The sequence below is a fragment of the Clupea harengus genome, chromosome 6, assembly GCF_900700415.2.
Source record: "Clupea harengus chromosome 6, Ch_v2.0.2, whole genome shotgun sequence".
Lineage (NCBI taxonomy): Eukaryota > Metazoa > Chordata > Actinopteri > Clupeiformes > Clupeidae > Clupea > Clupea harengus.
In genome coordinates this window covers 27,253,086-27,268,559 of record NC_045157.1, presented here as the reverse complement: position 1 = coordinate 27,268,559, position 15,474 = coordinate 27,253,086, and the positions used below count along the sequence as shown (strand labels likewise).

Below are 15,474 nucleotides of genomic sequence, written 5' to 3'. Positions count from 1 at the left end.
AGATGAAGAATGCATCTCTCTCTCTCTCTGTCTCTCTCTGTCTCTCTCTCTCTCTCTCTCTCTCTCCTCTTCTCTCTGAGAGGTGCTTCACGCTAAATGTGTTTTTCCCTCTCATCCCCCTGAATCTGAATGCCCCGTCCCACTCCTCTCTGCCCCCTTCGTCACCTGGCCTTTCCAGCATGCCAATCTCCCACAGACAGAGAGCGGGCGCGGGCGCGGGCGCGGGCGCGCAGCATTCCCGGGACATTACACCGAGGCTGGGAGAGGGCGCTGGAGCCACCTGTGGGCCAGCCTGGGCTCCATTAACACCAGGGAGGGTGGGAGGGAGAGCCAGAGGTTATGAGCTACACTGTTTATAGAGGCCCCAACACCCAAAAACTTGGCGATGCATGGCTAAAGATATGCCTCTGACACGGCGGAGTATTGATTATGCGATACACTTACACAATGACTGGCCCACACAATGGCACCCGGCCATTAGGCTTTCTCAACAATGCATGTCCAATCGACTGCACCGCAGATACGGCCAGACGACAGGGGAGGAGTCCACGCCGAGATGATTTTTTTTTTCTTTCAGGACAAGCGAGACTAACAAACACCAAGCTACAGTGATTTCACAAAGACTTTTGAGCAGTTAGTTTCTTAGAGAACTCTTCCTGTAGGGCTATCCCATAACACTAGATAAATTATACTACCCTGGCAGTCTGACTTGATGTGTGTGTGTGTGCGTGTAGGTCTGTATATCTTCATCTGTGTGTGTGTAGGAGAGGGTGTATGTGTCACGGTGCTTAAGGCATCATCTCCTTGGCCAGCACTGGTCTGTGCCGCTCAAAAGGCCCCAATCAGCCGGGGGTCTCCACATATTAATGATTTATGCACTATTTGCATACAAACCTAATGCAAAGCCACTTCACATAATCACATTTTGCCCGATCTGAATTGAATTTGGAAAATCCAGCCACCCTGCAACACCAGGACCCAAATAACAGCAGAGAGAGCACGCCTTACCCACATCCCTGTGGGGGGCCCAGCTCATGGAAGCCAGCGAGGGGCTATGTACTATATAACATTGTGTATGTGTGTGTGTGTGTGTGTGTGTGTATGTGTGTGTGTGTGTGTGTGTGTGTGTGTGTGTGTGAGGGGGGGGGGGTATGCTGTATGTGTGTTGGGGGCCTTTTAGCTCAAAAGACGGACATGACAGAGACTTTGCAGTGATCTCACTCCCATATCTGAGTGGGAGGAGTTTGTGTGCGCCATAAGACTAATGCTTCCACACGGCTGTCGTTTCCCCCTGGCCCGGCCTGCCTTTCTGTCTTGTTGCGTGCGCGGCCAGTTTGTATCCTGGCTTGATTATGTGTGTAATGCATTGTGAGCGTTCGCCCGGCTGGGGAAAATGCTGTTTACTGTATTCCTGTCACCTCTGTATACTTGTGAGGTCTCTCCGTGGATGTTGCCAGGAGACTGAACTTTGTAGGGGGTTGAGTGAGAAGGGGTATGGTTTGGCTCCACTCCACCCAGCTGTGCAAAAAGAGCAGCGAGGAGAGATAGAAGAAAGAAAGAAGAAATAGAGGGAGAGAGAGAAAGAGAGAGAGTACATGGAGAGGGAAGTGTGAGTGTGTGTGTGTGTGTGAAAGAGTGAGAGTGAGAAATGCGCACACACAAATACGCCGCCCCCCTCCTTCCCGCATACACACTAACACACACACACACACACACACACACACACACACACATACACATACAGTAAAGCTGTTCTGAACCTTTAAGCATTAGTCTAGCGATTATGTGTATGTAATCTGAGACACATGGGGACTAACAGGACACTTGTGATAACTAAGGAACAATACTACTGTATACTTTTCCAGCTTTTACTTTGTTACACACACACACACACACACACACACACACACACACACACAGACAAAAACACTCACACAAATCTGCTTAGTCTCTGCATTGTATTCAAAATGCCACCCCAAGGCTGGCCTCACACACATGATTTAAGAATATGGCTATTTTTCTCCCTGTCATGGCGTGCTTTTTACACAGATTAGTGAGGTGTGTCCCCGCTGTCACCCTGTTGAACATCAGCGCCAGCTCACTCCTCTGCCCTCGCTCACGGCCTGCAACTGAGACAGTCATGCTTTAAGGGGAAAAAAATGACAACAAAAAACTTTTGTTCCAGAGACAAAGCCTTATCTATAAAGGTCAGGCTTTTCAGTACGTCACAAGGCTACTTTTCAAACGGCTTTTGATTACACCAGGACATTACAACACCAGACATTCACAAAGTAGACAGAAAAGGGGCATTCATTTCCATCATTGTGAATGACCCCCCTCAGAAAATAAAAAATGCAACAGGTCCTTCCATGACGGACATATTTTCCATAACTGAAAGGTCAGGGGCGGCATGAATTGTTAATGTAAACTATTTTGACCAGAGACGGAGGCGCACATTGTTTTCCTTTTCGTCACTTTCTTTGATATGTCAGTTCTATTAAAGCCAAAAGAAAAATCCACGTTAGGGCTGACCCAATCTCATTTAAACAAGATGTTGGCCCCTCGTGTTATTTAAACACCTGCAGTTTATCAGTTTGCTATTTGTAACGCAACTATGTTATTACAGTTTTATCACAGCCTGGGAAAAGTGTGGGCCTTTTGATTTACACGGAAATTAAAAAAATCCCATCAAACCGTTGAAAAATGGGAAATTAATCTATCTGTCTGTTTGTTAAAATACAGTTACATATATCTAACACCAGCTAAACCTTAGGAATTAAGTCTAAGCAGATTTGATTGTACTTGCTGGAGCTCTACGACAGTTTTAATTAATTTCCAGATTTCTACGAAACGTATTCAGAATTAAACAAATGTACAGAGTACTTAAAAGTTATTTGTGAGGACAAAGTAATTTAATGAAAATGGTTCTGTTAAAAAAACATAAAAGTTTGTTTCTTCCTTTTTAATTCCTGTATCTATTTGCACTGTTGCTATCCTGTTGGAAAATAAATTAATGTCTTTCGCACTAAGCAATATTTGAAAATGATAAGAAATGAACCTACCAGTGAAAGAAATAAATGAACAGTATGTTTCAACCCACAGTTTGGAAATTAAAGTCACATTTTAATCACTTTCTGAGTACAAGAGCGAAGAGACGTATTGGCATATGAATTGTGCACCACGTACTAAATGATAAAATAGACATATTATAAATGAATGGGGAAAAAAAACTATGGAAATGATTTTACTGAAGTTCTGCTTTAACACTGAGCTCTCCACTCCAACATGACACACTCTTTTCTTTGGGCAGTTTCTGTTTTTATTCTGCTATTTCTTCTCTTTCTCTTTTCTCTCTCTGTTTTTATTGCCAAAGAATTCCAAAAGGGCACTCCGAACCGCTCTGGAGTCTGGAGAAGCAGCAGTAACCTTAGCAGAATCATGAAAGCTGACAGTTCATTTTTCACAGGGTCATAGATCTTTGGGTCTTATAAAGTAATGGGCTTTTGGGAGAGGGCTTTATGAAAGCTAAGATAGTTAAGCGGTGTGTGCTGGAGATGACATGGGGAGCAGTGGGGGGGGGCGGTCCTCTGACTGGCTGCAGGTCTGCTCTCCTCTCCTCTGCTCTCCTCTCCTCTCCCCCCGCACCGTCGGGGGAGAGAGAGAGGAGGTGGGAAAGGGAGCGAGAGCGAGAGCTCAGGTAATATCAACTAGTAATAAAGATTAATCTGTGGCTGCTCGCCCGGCCGATAGCTTCTAAACTTGCTTGAAATAAGGTTGAAATCACTTTAGAGCAAATCTGGCTTCTTTTGATCTTGCCAGGAAAAAGCAAAGGGTCTGTTGTTTGTTTGAGTTTTTTTTTTTTTTTCAAAAAAAGTATCGGATGAATTCACTGTGTCTGTTTGAATAACTTGACTATTTGTAATCTCTTTTTTTATGCATGTGTGCATCGAGGCAAACCTGTTGTGGCTGTCATCTCTGTGTGTGTGTGTGTGTGTGTGAGTGGATTTGTGGGAATAAGCTGGGAGCCGACAGTATGAAGGCAAGACACGGGGGGGATTGACTCACCGGGTGCGTCCACTCTCTTGCTGCCGCCGCCGGACCCGCTGGTGCTGCTGGCCAGGCCTCCGTTGAAGGCGGCGAGGTTCTCGGAGCTGTAGGCCCTCAGGACGGACAGCATGTTCATCTGCTGCTCGAGATGGGCCTGCTCAGGCTTCAGCAGCCCTGGGGGACCTCCGTGAGATGAAAGGAGACCCATGCCCGCCTGCTGCTGATGCCACTGCTTCTCCAGGGCTGGGGGCTGTGGGGGAGAGGGCCCCGCACGGTGGCTATGGGGACCCGCCGAGCCCCTGGATCTCAGGGCGTCCTTAACGGACAGCGGTGACTCATTGCGCAGTGGCACCTGCGTGGGCAGGGAGTCGTCGTCGTCGTCATCGTCGTCGTCGTCCATCTCCATCTCCTCATGCTCGGCTTCGGCTTCCTCCTCATCCTCTTCCTCGTGGTGGTTGAAGCCAGCTGGTCGCTCAGCGGTGTTGGTTGAGGTGGGGCCGCTTGGGGTCTCCTCCCTGCCGGGCTCCTCCCCGTCGGACTGGACGCGCTCCTCGGACGCCTCTATCTCGCCGCAGGAGGCCTTGTCCGAGAGCTCGTCCAGGGAAGCGCTGCCACCGGGGCCGCCCGGTCCACCAGGTCCGCCCACGTCGCCCGCCTGTGCCTGCTGCTGCTCCAGGAATCCCAGCGGCCCCTGGGGGTCCCGGGCAGAGCTGTCAAACAGGGTTCCGAAGGGTTTGTAGAAGTCACTCGAGAAGTCTCCCATGGAGGCCTTGTGCGGGGGATGCTCCATGTGGTTGGACCAGGCGCTCTTCAGATCCCCAGACTCCACGTCCCTCTCCCTGGAGGCGCCGCCCTCGTGGTGGTGCAGAAGGGATAGAGGAGCCAACAGGGGGCCTTTGCCGCCTAGGGTGTGGGAGGCTTCACCCAGCAGGGTGTCGTTGCCCTCACTGGTGACAGCGCCTCGCTTGGCCTTGCCCAGGTGGTTGGCCTGCAGGTGGAGCGCCATCAGCTCCATGGAGGCGGTGGTGAAGGAGCAGAAGAGGCAGCTGTGCCACGTCACGTTGTCCTGGACGGTGATGGACGAGCCGGGCAGGGAGACGGTGTCGGGCCTGACGGACAGATCCAGGGGCTCGTACTGGGAGCGGGCCTCGGGCTTGCCCTTGCCGTCAGAGGGCTTGGCGTTGGTGGCGTGTTTCTCCTCCAGGTTCCCGCTGCCCTCGTTGACGCTCCTCTTGGCCTTGGGCTCGCCGCTCTCCAGGCTGTAGTGCTGAGTCGGGGCCTGGAGTTGGCTCTGCAGCTGGCTCTCCCGCATTTCCTTCTCCTTCTTCAGGGAGCTCAGGACAAAGTTGTCCATGAAGGCCTGCAGGGAACCCTGGAAGTTCACTCCGTTGCCCACCATACTCTGGTAGGCCCTCCCCAGGTCAGAGAAGCTGGCTGGGCTGTCGCCGGTGTTTGGGGCCTCTGGGTTCTTCACGGTCTCGGGGGTGGAGTCGGCACCCAGGCCATGGCGCTCTCGCTCCCGTTCTCGCTCTCTCTCTCTGGGGGAGAGCATGCTGGGCGGGGCCCACTGGTGTGGCATAAGCTGGCCGCCTCGGAAGTCCAGGCTGGTGGGCATCATGCCTTTGAAGACGCCACGCAGGACGTCGGGTCGGGCGAACACGGCGCCACCGGTTTTGCCATGGTCCTCCTTGTGCTCAGAGGAGGAGGAGGAGGAGGAGGAGGAGGTGGGTGGGTGGTTGGCCGAGGGGCCGTTACCGCCGTTCTGACGCTCGCGGTGGTGGCGCTCAAGATGGTACTTGAGCGAGGCGGACTGGGTGCCAGCGTAGTCACAATGAGGGCATCTGTAGGGCTTCTCACCTGATGGTGAGACAGAGAGAGACCGACAGGGGAGAGGAGAGAGAAAGGAAGATAACATCATTACAACAACTCTTCAGCCTAAGATCCTTAACATTCAACAGTGCTCATCACTCAATAAACAGTTCGTGCATCAGCTTACATTCAGGAAGGGGAGGGGGGGGGGTGTTGGGTAGGTTTTCAGCGCGGGTGAATCCAGCTCGATCCAGCTCTGCCGAGTGAGCCATCACTCACGTCGGTGCAATAAAAAACATTTCACCATATGGTGCCTTCAGTCCACTACAGAGATCATATTTTCAGCTGACAACAAAACTGTCTGGATGTTATCTCTGTTTGCATGGGGGATTGTGCGCTGGTGGAGGCCCGCTGTTGCCTGTTGGTGTCCTCTCTCTCTTTCTCTTTCTCTCTCCCTCATTCTCTTTCTCCAGCTCTCTCTCACCCCCCCCCCTCTCCCCCTCTCTTTCCCTTGGCCTTGGTTGCTGTCAGGAGTCTGTCTTGGCGGTGAGGCAGTGATTTCTCGGACGCTCTCTATTTGCAGTTTATCATGGAAAGGATAAATCACGTTCAGCAGAAGCCCTCTGTTCCCGGGGGAACGCACTCTGACCTCCTGGACCCAAATGTGGACGATGAAAGCCCCTCGTTTAGGGCTGAGAGAAGAATATAAATGGAGACAAACACACACAAATGTGCATATGCGCAACACATGGGCATTCTCCTCAGAGACCTAAGACCTGTTCCAATATGTGAATTAGTACATTTGAACAGTATGAAATGCATAACAGACAGGCATTCTCGCTCTTAGAATATAACAAGTTGAATGTGTAACTGCATCAAAAGCATAACCAGCTTTATATTTCGAGACGAGAAGTGTTTTGTCTTCTAACAAAACAGTGGTGGTGAATAGCAAGTATTTGCGACAGAAGTGTGTGCAACGCATTTTCTAACATTGTTTATTCAAATCCTCAAAACATATCTAAGCTCACCTTTAGTCATTTGATAGCCTTGCTTACTTTTTAATAATCAATATTTGTATTACTTTCTTTTCATTCGGGGTTTGTCTCTTGATTGTCTCATAAGATGGAGGTCAAGTGTGCTACCATGGTAGTCATGGCTGTTTCTTTGGACAGTTGATGATACTTTCTGACTGTAGCACAGGGAAGCTAGCCAAGGCTATGTGGTGTAAACATCATTCATAAATCCTTCAAATGTACTGGAGGAATTATCTATGGTTACTGAACCCAACTTCCATTGAAGATGAGATGACTAGTCACTGATGGAGCACAGGAGCTGTGGCTTTTAGTTGGAAAACAGTGGAGATGCATTGCAGTACTGTGTAGAAGATGTACCAGGAAATATGGTGTAAAGCATGAGGTTTGTGAAGAGAACTGACAACAGTTATACCACTTGGGAACCACTGTTTTCTGTACACGATAGTTCAATATTTTAGCATAAAACATATCCTGTTAGCAATTATAGTATAGCCAAAATTAAAGCCAGATTTGCAATCAATAAGCAATAAACAAAATGCTAAGCTTGATTTTGAACCATGGTAACGCGCCCGAAATGAAATGCTGTGGCAGCAGCCACAGCCGAGAGGGGAGAGGAATGGAAAAATCCAAAAATAAAAGGATGTTTGTCAAGTATTGTGTGCGTGTATATATAGCTATAAAATGTTTAGATTATACACATGGAAACCATTTTTAACCTGAAAAAAAAATATTGCATTGTTACGCAAGACTGAATTGAATGATTTAAGTCTCGCTCTGTACTAAATCATGGATATAATTAGCAAATGGCATACTGCTCAAGTAATTTATCATTATTTGGAGGGCACCATTCCAGAAAAAGACTCGAAGATCTGCAGACCCACTGCACAGCTACCAAATAAAGGAGCACAAACACAAACTCAATACAATATTGATACCAGAGAAAGAAAGAAAGAGAGAAAGAGAGAAAGAAAGAATGAAAGAAAGAAAGAAAAAATGAAAAAGAAGTGAGGCAGAGGGAATGACTGAGAAGGCAAGACAAGAGGACCAGAGCTTTTTTTTATTATTCTTTTACACAAGAGTGCGTTTGAGGATTATATTTAAAATAAACCATACGAGATGAGCTTTTAACCCAATAAGTGCTTATCCTGTGAGCAGGATAACAGGGGCTTGGCCTGATTTAATAAGGAAACGTCCCTGATGCAAATGATCATTCTCAATTCCTTTAACTGGACAAAATTATATTCTGGGCCCAAAATTAAAGCCAAATTAGAGTGATCTGCTTTTTTCTTTCCTTTTTTCACATTGTGAGCTAGCTCAGATCCATTGTTAAAGACATTGTCAGAGAAAAAGAAATACACATGTAAGGTTGCTATCCACGATCTCTGCTGAAGATATGCGTCACATGTCAGTAAACAGATGTATGTAAACAAACATAAACATGGCATAAAAATGCCTATATCTAGACAAAGAGAGAGAGAGAGAAATCAACACGATACATAATCCATTGTGCAGTGTTGTATGTTAACTATTTGTGCATGATAAGTCCCTCTGTGTGTGTGTGTCTCTCTCTCTCTCTCTCTCTCTCTCTCTCTCTCTCTCTCTCTGTTTGTGTGTGTGTGTATGTGTGAGTGTGTGTGTGTGGCGTGTTCTTTGTGGACCATTTGGGCTCAGTAAGACATCTGCTCCATCATACGTCAGGGGCATGTGTGACATCTGGGGAATATACTGTATCCTGCCTTGCAACATTACACACAATTTACTGCTAAAGGTCATTATGTACCCGTTAATCCACTTTTAATTGATATCCACACAAACAGCACAACCTCTGAAAAACATAATGGATCGCCAAGGCAGAGAGGTAGAGAAATGACTATTTCTCATAATTTAAGAGAGAAAAAGGGGAATGTTTGATTTCCCTTGCTGTTGTTGATAGACTGACTTAATAAAAATGGTGTGGAAAAAACATATCTAATTGCCATCTGTTCCTGTATGACAGGGAAAATGCAGCAGGGCTTTTGTCGGTGAATGGTACTTATTCGTTATCATCTCCCAACTTTTCTCATTTTTTAAACACAGTGCTGTGGGTAGCTGCACTTGAAGAAGTCCGGCTCAAACTGATTTCATCTGGATTTGTGCGATTTGTCACGACTCCATAGTAACCACTCAGAATAAACACCCAGAGCCTCTACAGAAGGGCAATTAAAATGGTTAATAGATATGACATACTTTAAGATGAATTTCCATATGGCTTTACATAATAGTGAAAAGGCAGCTTGCATTCCGTGGGGAGAGGGGAGATTGACTAGAGGGGGAACAAGTGCCTCTTTTTGGTTTTATTTGGACTGAGACTTGAAACCCAGAGTAGCTATCCAGCAGGCTCTACCTCACACCTATAGTAACTGGCTTTATTTATACTAACATCCAAATGTATAACATATTGTACCACGAATCCATCTCGAATGAAAAAAGCCCTGGCCAACACATTTTTTTAAAAGAATCTAAATGGCCATGTCTGGTAGTACACACTATTACACGGAACACATTATTTCTGCCAAGACCAAAATGCACACCACCTTAGTAATGCACTGAAACAACTGCAAATCATCAGCCCGGCTCAGCTGCTAGCCTTCATACCACTACATAATGTAGCGGTGAAATACGCCGTCTAATCCAAAAGGGGCAGGTCCTTGTCCCCACATTGACACAGCCCCAGGACAAAGCTTTCCATCATGAAGGTTAACTGAGGAGTCCGGCTCGCGTGTCCCTCTTTTTAAATAAAGGTGAGTGTGAACTGTGCTGGTTCTTTTCACCCTCAAGTCATGCACACCCGTTGTCAAGAGTAAGGACCTTTTTATTTTTTACACACAGCTGCTTACTGCTAAATACTGCCTTGTCCAGAAGGGGACAATCTGTGTCTCTAATTGCTGTCACTGAAGCCTAGATTCATTATGTGACTTTCCCATTAAAATGTGAGCATTAATTTGTATAATGAAATATCACCCTCTGCAGTGTTCATTAACTATGGCCCCACACTGTACGCTGCACAATGTTAGCTACCTAGAAACTGTGCTTAATTTCGCTAATGGATATTTTCCCACTCACTGTTCGAGAGGAAATTAATACCGTAACATTAGCTCTTTAACTTTTAGAGAAATTTAAATTCACTTCATTCCTTTCAGCAAAATGTTAGTGAGTCATTAATCTAACATTGTATGTTGCACAATGCACAAGGTCCTCTCAGTAAGCAATCCTTTTGTGACGTGCACTAGTGCCAGGGTATTGGAGGGAGCTTCTCTGTCATTTGTGTGTCAAATCGCGTTTGTGTCAAGGGGGGGGCAATATGGACCTTTAATGCCCGAGCCGTCTCGTGGATGCTACAGACATCCACATACCCTGCAGTCTCTCTTCACAAAGGAAAACACTGCGTGGTGTCCTACTGCTAAAGATGGACCACAGCTTGTGAAGGCATCAGAGCAGGAGCCCGCGCTGCACTGCTGCACGGACCGGCTGCTCCTCAGCTCCTCTCAGTGCACGTGGACTGGAGCAGGGAGTGAGGGAGTGAGTGAGGGAGCGAGTGAGTGAGTGAGTGAGTGAGGGAGCGAGCAAGTGAGTGAGTTAACGGAGGCTCAGGGACTAGGGCCTCTGTTTCCTCTCTGCTGAAATATGGCCCTTTGGGGGACCCTTACCCTCCACTCAGAGCAAGCATAACTCATGCTCCTTGGGTTAGAAACACAGCTCCCCCCGCTGCTAGCCCTTGGTCCCCTGTCGCTGGGCGATGTGGACGGTCTAAGCCCCCCAGTTTTTTGAGCGGCCCGCTCTGTGGAGGTGGATTGGGGTGGAGGAGAAGGCGCTGGCCGGCCAGGCGTCTGGACAGAGGGGGGCTCTTAGCTGGGGGATTCCCAGCCGTCAGTGAGCAAATGCTGGGCCCTGCCATGCAATCACTCCCTAATTCCCTGCCAGAGCGGAGGTATGTGCTACTTATTAGTGGGGACGGATGCACGTTGGGTGGTCTCTCCTCGCTGCCTCTTAAGCACATACCAAAAAAAAAAAAAAAAAAATGATTTCCTGAGCTGCGAGTGATTTCCATTTTAAGTTCGGCGAGCACAGGCCATACCTTTATTGGCACTACACTGACGTTCATTTTCTTCTCTCTCTCTGCTGTCTAAGATGAGGGTTTTAAGGATAAAGGGGTTTGGTATCAACACAGCGCTTCAGAGAGGTGGTGCAGGGTCACGCACAAATAACAAATACAGCTGTGAAAAATCACTGGACTCTGGTGAAAGTGCATATTTCATCCTCATGAAACACTGTAATGAGGACAGTTCGCATCTCAGGACCATATACTGAGGTCCATGCAGAATCAACTGTTAGGTTATCACTCTGACTCAATATGGAAATATCTTTGCTGTGTCAACATGGCCGTTTATCTCCTATTGTTTTCTCAATGCTGTGCTTTCCTCTCTGCCTGTGGTAAAGGGACACTTCAGCGGTGAGCTGGTGGTCTCATGCTAACTAGGACATTTCTGCCTGCCAGTTAGCATTATCTTTGCCGTGGGGTTATAGCAGCAGGGGTCCCACTTTGGCCATTGAACTTCCTGTGTCCACATCATTACTCTAATCAAGGACAACTTCTACACGGTGCCAATAGGTAGGGGAGGCTGGCAAACGGCATGGCGGGCTTGGCTGTGGGTACCGGCGTGGGTGGGTCAGGTGCGGAGCGCGGCGCTCTGTCCTGAAGGACGCCTCACCTGTGTGTATCCTCAGATGGACCTTCAGGTGGTGGGAGGTGCGGAAGCTCTTCCCACAGTAGGGGCAGTCCTTCATGGCCGAGCCCACGCCGCGCTCCCTGTGCTGGGGCGTGGGGGGCTGCGCGGCCCCTGCGCTCTTTGTCAGGTCGTCTCCCACATCTGTAACAACACAAAGGCAGGGAAGTGTTGGGAGGGGGGGGTGGAGAGGTGGAGAGACACAAAATGAGTGTTCAGTGTCACTTCAAACCAGCAGTGTGTGAAAGAGAAAAAGAGAGGAGGAGGATTTTTTTTTCCCCCTCTCTCCTTTCCTCTGTCTTCCTCCCTTTTGCCACCCAAATCTGCCAACGCCACACAAAGTCAAACACTTCAATGGGTTCACGTGTGCAGCTATTTTTCCCAGCCATTCGCGGCTGACAGAACGCTGACAGTTCATAAGCTTTCAGCCTTGTTTGGAGACGTCGGGTCCGACCCCCCCCCCCCCCGCCTCCCTCCCGTGCCTCTGTTCCAACACCTGAATGTTTTATCCACGCTATCATCATCGCCGGGGTAGCATATGGCGGATTGTGTCGAAATGAACAATACCAAAAAGGAAACGGCGATGTCAGCAGAGGGCCCTGCGTTTGCTGCAGCGCCCTGGTTTTGACAGGTGACGTCGCTGGCGTCAGAGATATGAGAGGGTGATAACAGCGACCCTGGCCTGATTGAGCTGCCACCGTGCCAAATACTTATATGAACGTGTCAAGACCAACAATCCCACTCGCGAGAGATAATGAACTACGGCGAATTCAATTTTAACCAGAGACACCCACGCCGCCAAACGTCTCCGCTGCCACGCAAAGAGGAGCAGTCCCTCCCGCCCCCCCTCCCCTCCGAGTTCCTCGCCTCACCCCTTACCCAGCCCCACATAACCCTGCACTTCACACCTTTCTGTGTTATCTGAAGCCGGGTGCCTTTCGCTATTATGGTGTTAAGGTGACTCCAAAGATCTGACGAGTGGAGAAATCAACAGTGACAACAAACAACTAAGCTAAAAACGAAAAAAAGAAAAAATGACCCACATGTCCCAGTGCAGCTGAAGGGGGACATCAGAGATGAAAAGAGAGGGAGAGGGAGGAAGAGGAGGAGGAGGAGGAGAGAATGACTCCAGTACACTGGGCACAAAACAAACCCCGGTCTCAGGCCTGCGCTAACCCTGCTCTCCGCACCTGCCTGGGTTACGAGGCGGCCGGCGCATGACCCACAATGGCACAAATAAGGCTGAAAGAAAATGGCATTTCTCTCGTTTTTTTTTTCTTTTCTTTTCTTTTTTTTTTCCTTGTGGTGGCACATGATATGGCATGCGAGTCAGTGAATGGTGCAACCCACTTAGGCAACCATTTGACACAATCAAAAGCTTTTCCCTCCAGTAATCTTTCCCTTTTGCTCCAGCCTCTTTTAAGAATCAAATGAGATTTAAGAAGTTAAAAGAGAAAGAGTGAAGTCAGCATCTCTCCAACTCTCGTGACTGATCACGTTCTTGTGATTTGCCTCCCCTGCCATTTCGACAGCGAGCGCTAGCTCTGAGCAGCGAGGGGACACAATGTGTGCCCCAGTTTACTGACCTTAGCACACACACACACATAGACGTGCATGTATACAACACACACACACACACACACACACACACCACACACACACGCACACATTCACAGATGTACACATTTATACAGTACATGCATCTAAAAAGAATATACATATTAATGTACAAAATAGGTCTGTTTATGTGAACAGATTGTTTATCTGAAACATACACCTGTTATGGCCTCTTTGTTTTCACATCTGCCTATTCTTATACACTATAGGGTACCTATGCTGTAAAGCAGAAGAACATATACTCTCCAGTGCATATCTCTCCTCCTCTCTCAGTCACTGGAGACTAAGCGCCGTCCTCCATCATCTCTCCAGACACACTGTGTATCAACCTCTCGGCTGTATTTTTGGACATGGAACACCACATAAACACACAGACACACACACACACACCAAACACACACACACACACACACACACACAGGCGATGGGTGTCCGGCAAGGCTGTCTTTAATCAGCTGACTGATCCTCAGCTTTTAATACGGCTGTTCCAATTACTGTAAAAGTCATCCCGCACCGTATAACCACAAATATTGACAGTTTATTGCACAACACATTTATGACATTTGAAGGTCACCCCATATATTGCGCGTCATCTTTCAGCAGCGGGGGTCTGGGACATTCTCCATAGCCCACCACCTCCAACTATTTTCAGCCTATTGATTTTCCATTGCTCCACTCCTTCTCTTCCCATGCAAAAAAGGGGGGAGAAATCAGTTGGAGAAAAGTTATTAAAACGATTGTCAGACTAAAGCAAACGCTGCCACATTTCACCTTGTTAGGGATTTGAAACAATAATTCTCAGGGGCTGCTTTCTGTCAGATTTATCATGTGCCTGTGGGCATAAGACAGTTTTAAATATGTTCCCAGACAGGCTGATTACACGTAAGGAAAATACAGCCTGACTTGATCTGGATCAGAGACAGCTAACTACTGATTAATCCAATAATTAGGAGTGTTGGCTCGTTTCATTATTAGCGTGAACTGCTATCAAGATCCCTTTTAACTAACTACCGTCATGATCACCTGTAATTTTTCAAGCTTTCTTAAACAAGTTCTTTAATGTTTTTTTTTTTTGTTTTGATTTTTTAACATCAGCTTCGGTGGATTCTGGGACCTGCTGCCTGTGCTGGGGAGAAGTGGAGGAACGCCATGCAGCTGCACGGATATTATTCAGCGCCCCTGATCTGAGAGCAGCTCCCGGGCTGCCGGCCTTTATTGGGCTCACCCAAATGTAATGGAACATGCCAGAACAAAGGGCCGGGATCAGATTGGAGCAGAGTTGTACAGGCCATCTGGGAGGAGGATGAGTATCAGTCATTCCGCCTGCTGTCAGCCACGCCGCATCTCTGACACCGAGAGCTCGCTCAGAGTGACACAATAAAAAACTGCAGCTACCACCAGGGGGATAGCCACAGGAGCCTTGCTAAACACACGGCAACACTCACATGTGCCACACACCCTCTCTACATCTGGATGTGTGTGAGTGTGTGTGTATGTGTATGTGTATGTGTGTGTGTGTGTGTGTGTGTGTGTGTGTGTGAGAGAGAGAGAGAGAGAGAGAAAAAAAGAAATAGTGTGTTTAATTGTTGAACTGTATGTGTGTTTTTGTGTTTGTTTCAATGCCACAGTTCAAGTGAGAATATCTGCATTTGTGTGTGTGTGTGTGTGTGTGTGTCTGTGTGTGTGTTTGTCTGTGTGTGTGTGTGTGTGTGTGTGTGTGTGTGTGTGTGTGTGTCTGAGAAATCATCCACTGAACATCTCCAGACAGACCACACCCTGTTCCCATTAATGACAAAAAAAAAAAAACAATAACAAAGAAACAACCCAGTGAAAAAAAAAAAGCCTCTCCCTTAATGGTGCTCTTACAATCACACTTCCACGCTAAATCGTTCTGCGGTTTTGATTACTGTGATATCACTTTCAGGAGAGAGAAAAAAAAACAGAATCATAAAAACACAAGATGTCTCCCCCCTCTCCATTATTATAATGTGTCATGTGCTCTGTCAAAGCCATTGACCTCTCTTCCTCTGCAGCGACCAATAGGAATTGAGAAAGACGTGTAGGAAAACATTCAGATATAGAAAAGGGGAGAGAGACAGGGGGGGGGGAGCAAAAGCAAGGAAGAGAGAGAAAGAAGGTAAAATGTGATGACATCATTTGAAAGGCATTAGGCTTTTAAAAATGCGCCCGGGGAGACTTGATTT

The 15,474-nt window shown here is 47.5% G+C and overlaps 1 protein-coding gene across 5 annotated transcripts in view; it reads right to left on the bottom strand.

Annotated features, from left to right (window-relative positions):
• znf536 (zinc finger protein 536) overlaps nt 1-15,474 on the bottom strand; it is a 167,018-nt gene that overhangs the window by 34,355 nt on the left and 117,189 nt on the right. For 4 of the 5 annotated variants that reach the window (XM_031569617.2, XM_031569619.2, XM_031569618.2 and 1 more), the window contains 2 exons: nt 11,639-11,797; nt 2,484-5,904 (listed from right to left, as the gene is read on the bottom strand). In XM_031569617.2, coding sequence (XP_031425477.1) covers nt 3,932-5,904; nt 11,639-11,797 — 2,132 coding nt within the window. In that variant the 3' untranslated portion in view covers nt 2,484-3,931. Of the gene's footprint in view, nt 1-2,483; nt 5,905-11,638; nt 11,798-15,474 lie in introns of those variants that run through there. The other variant, XM_012814938.3, reaches the window with a different exon arrangement.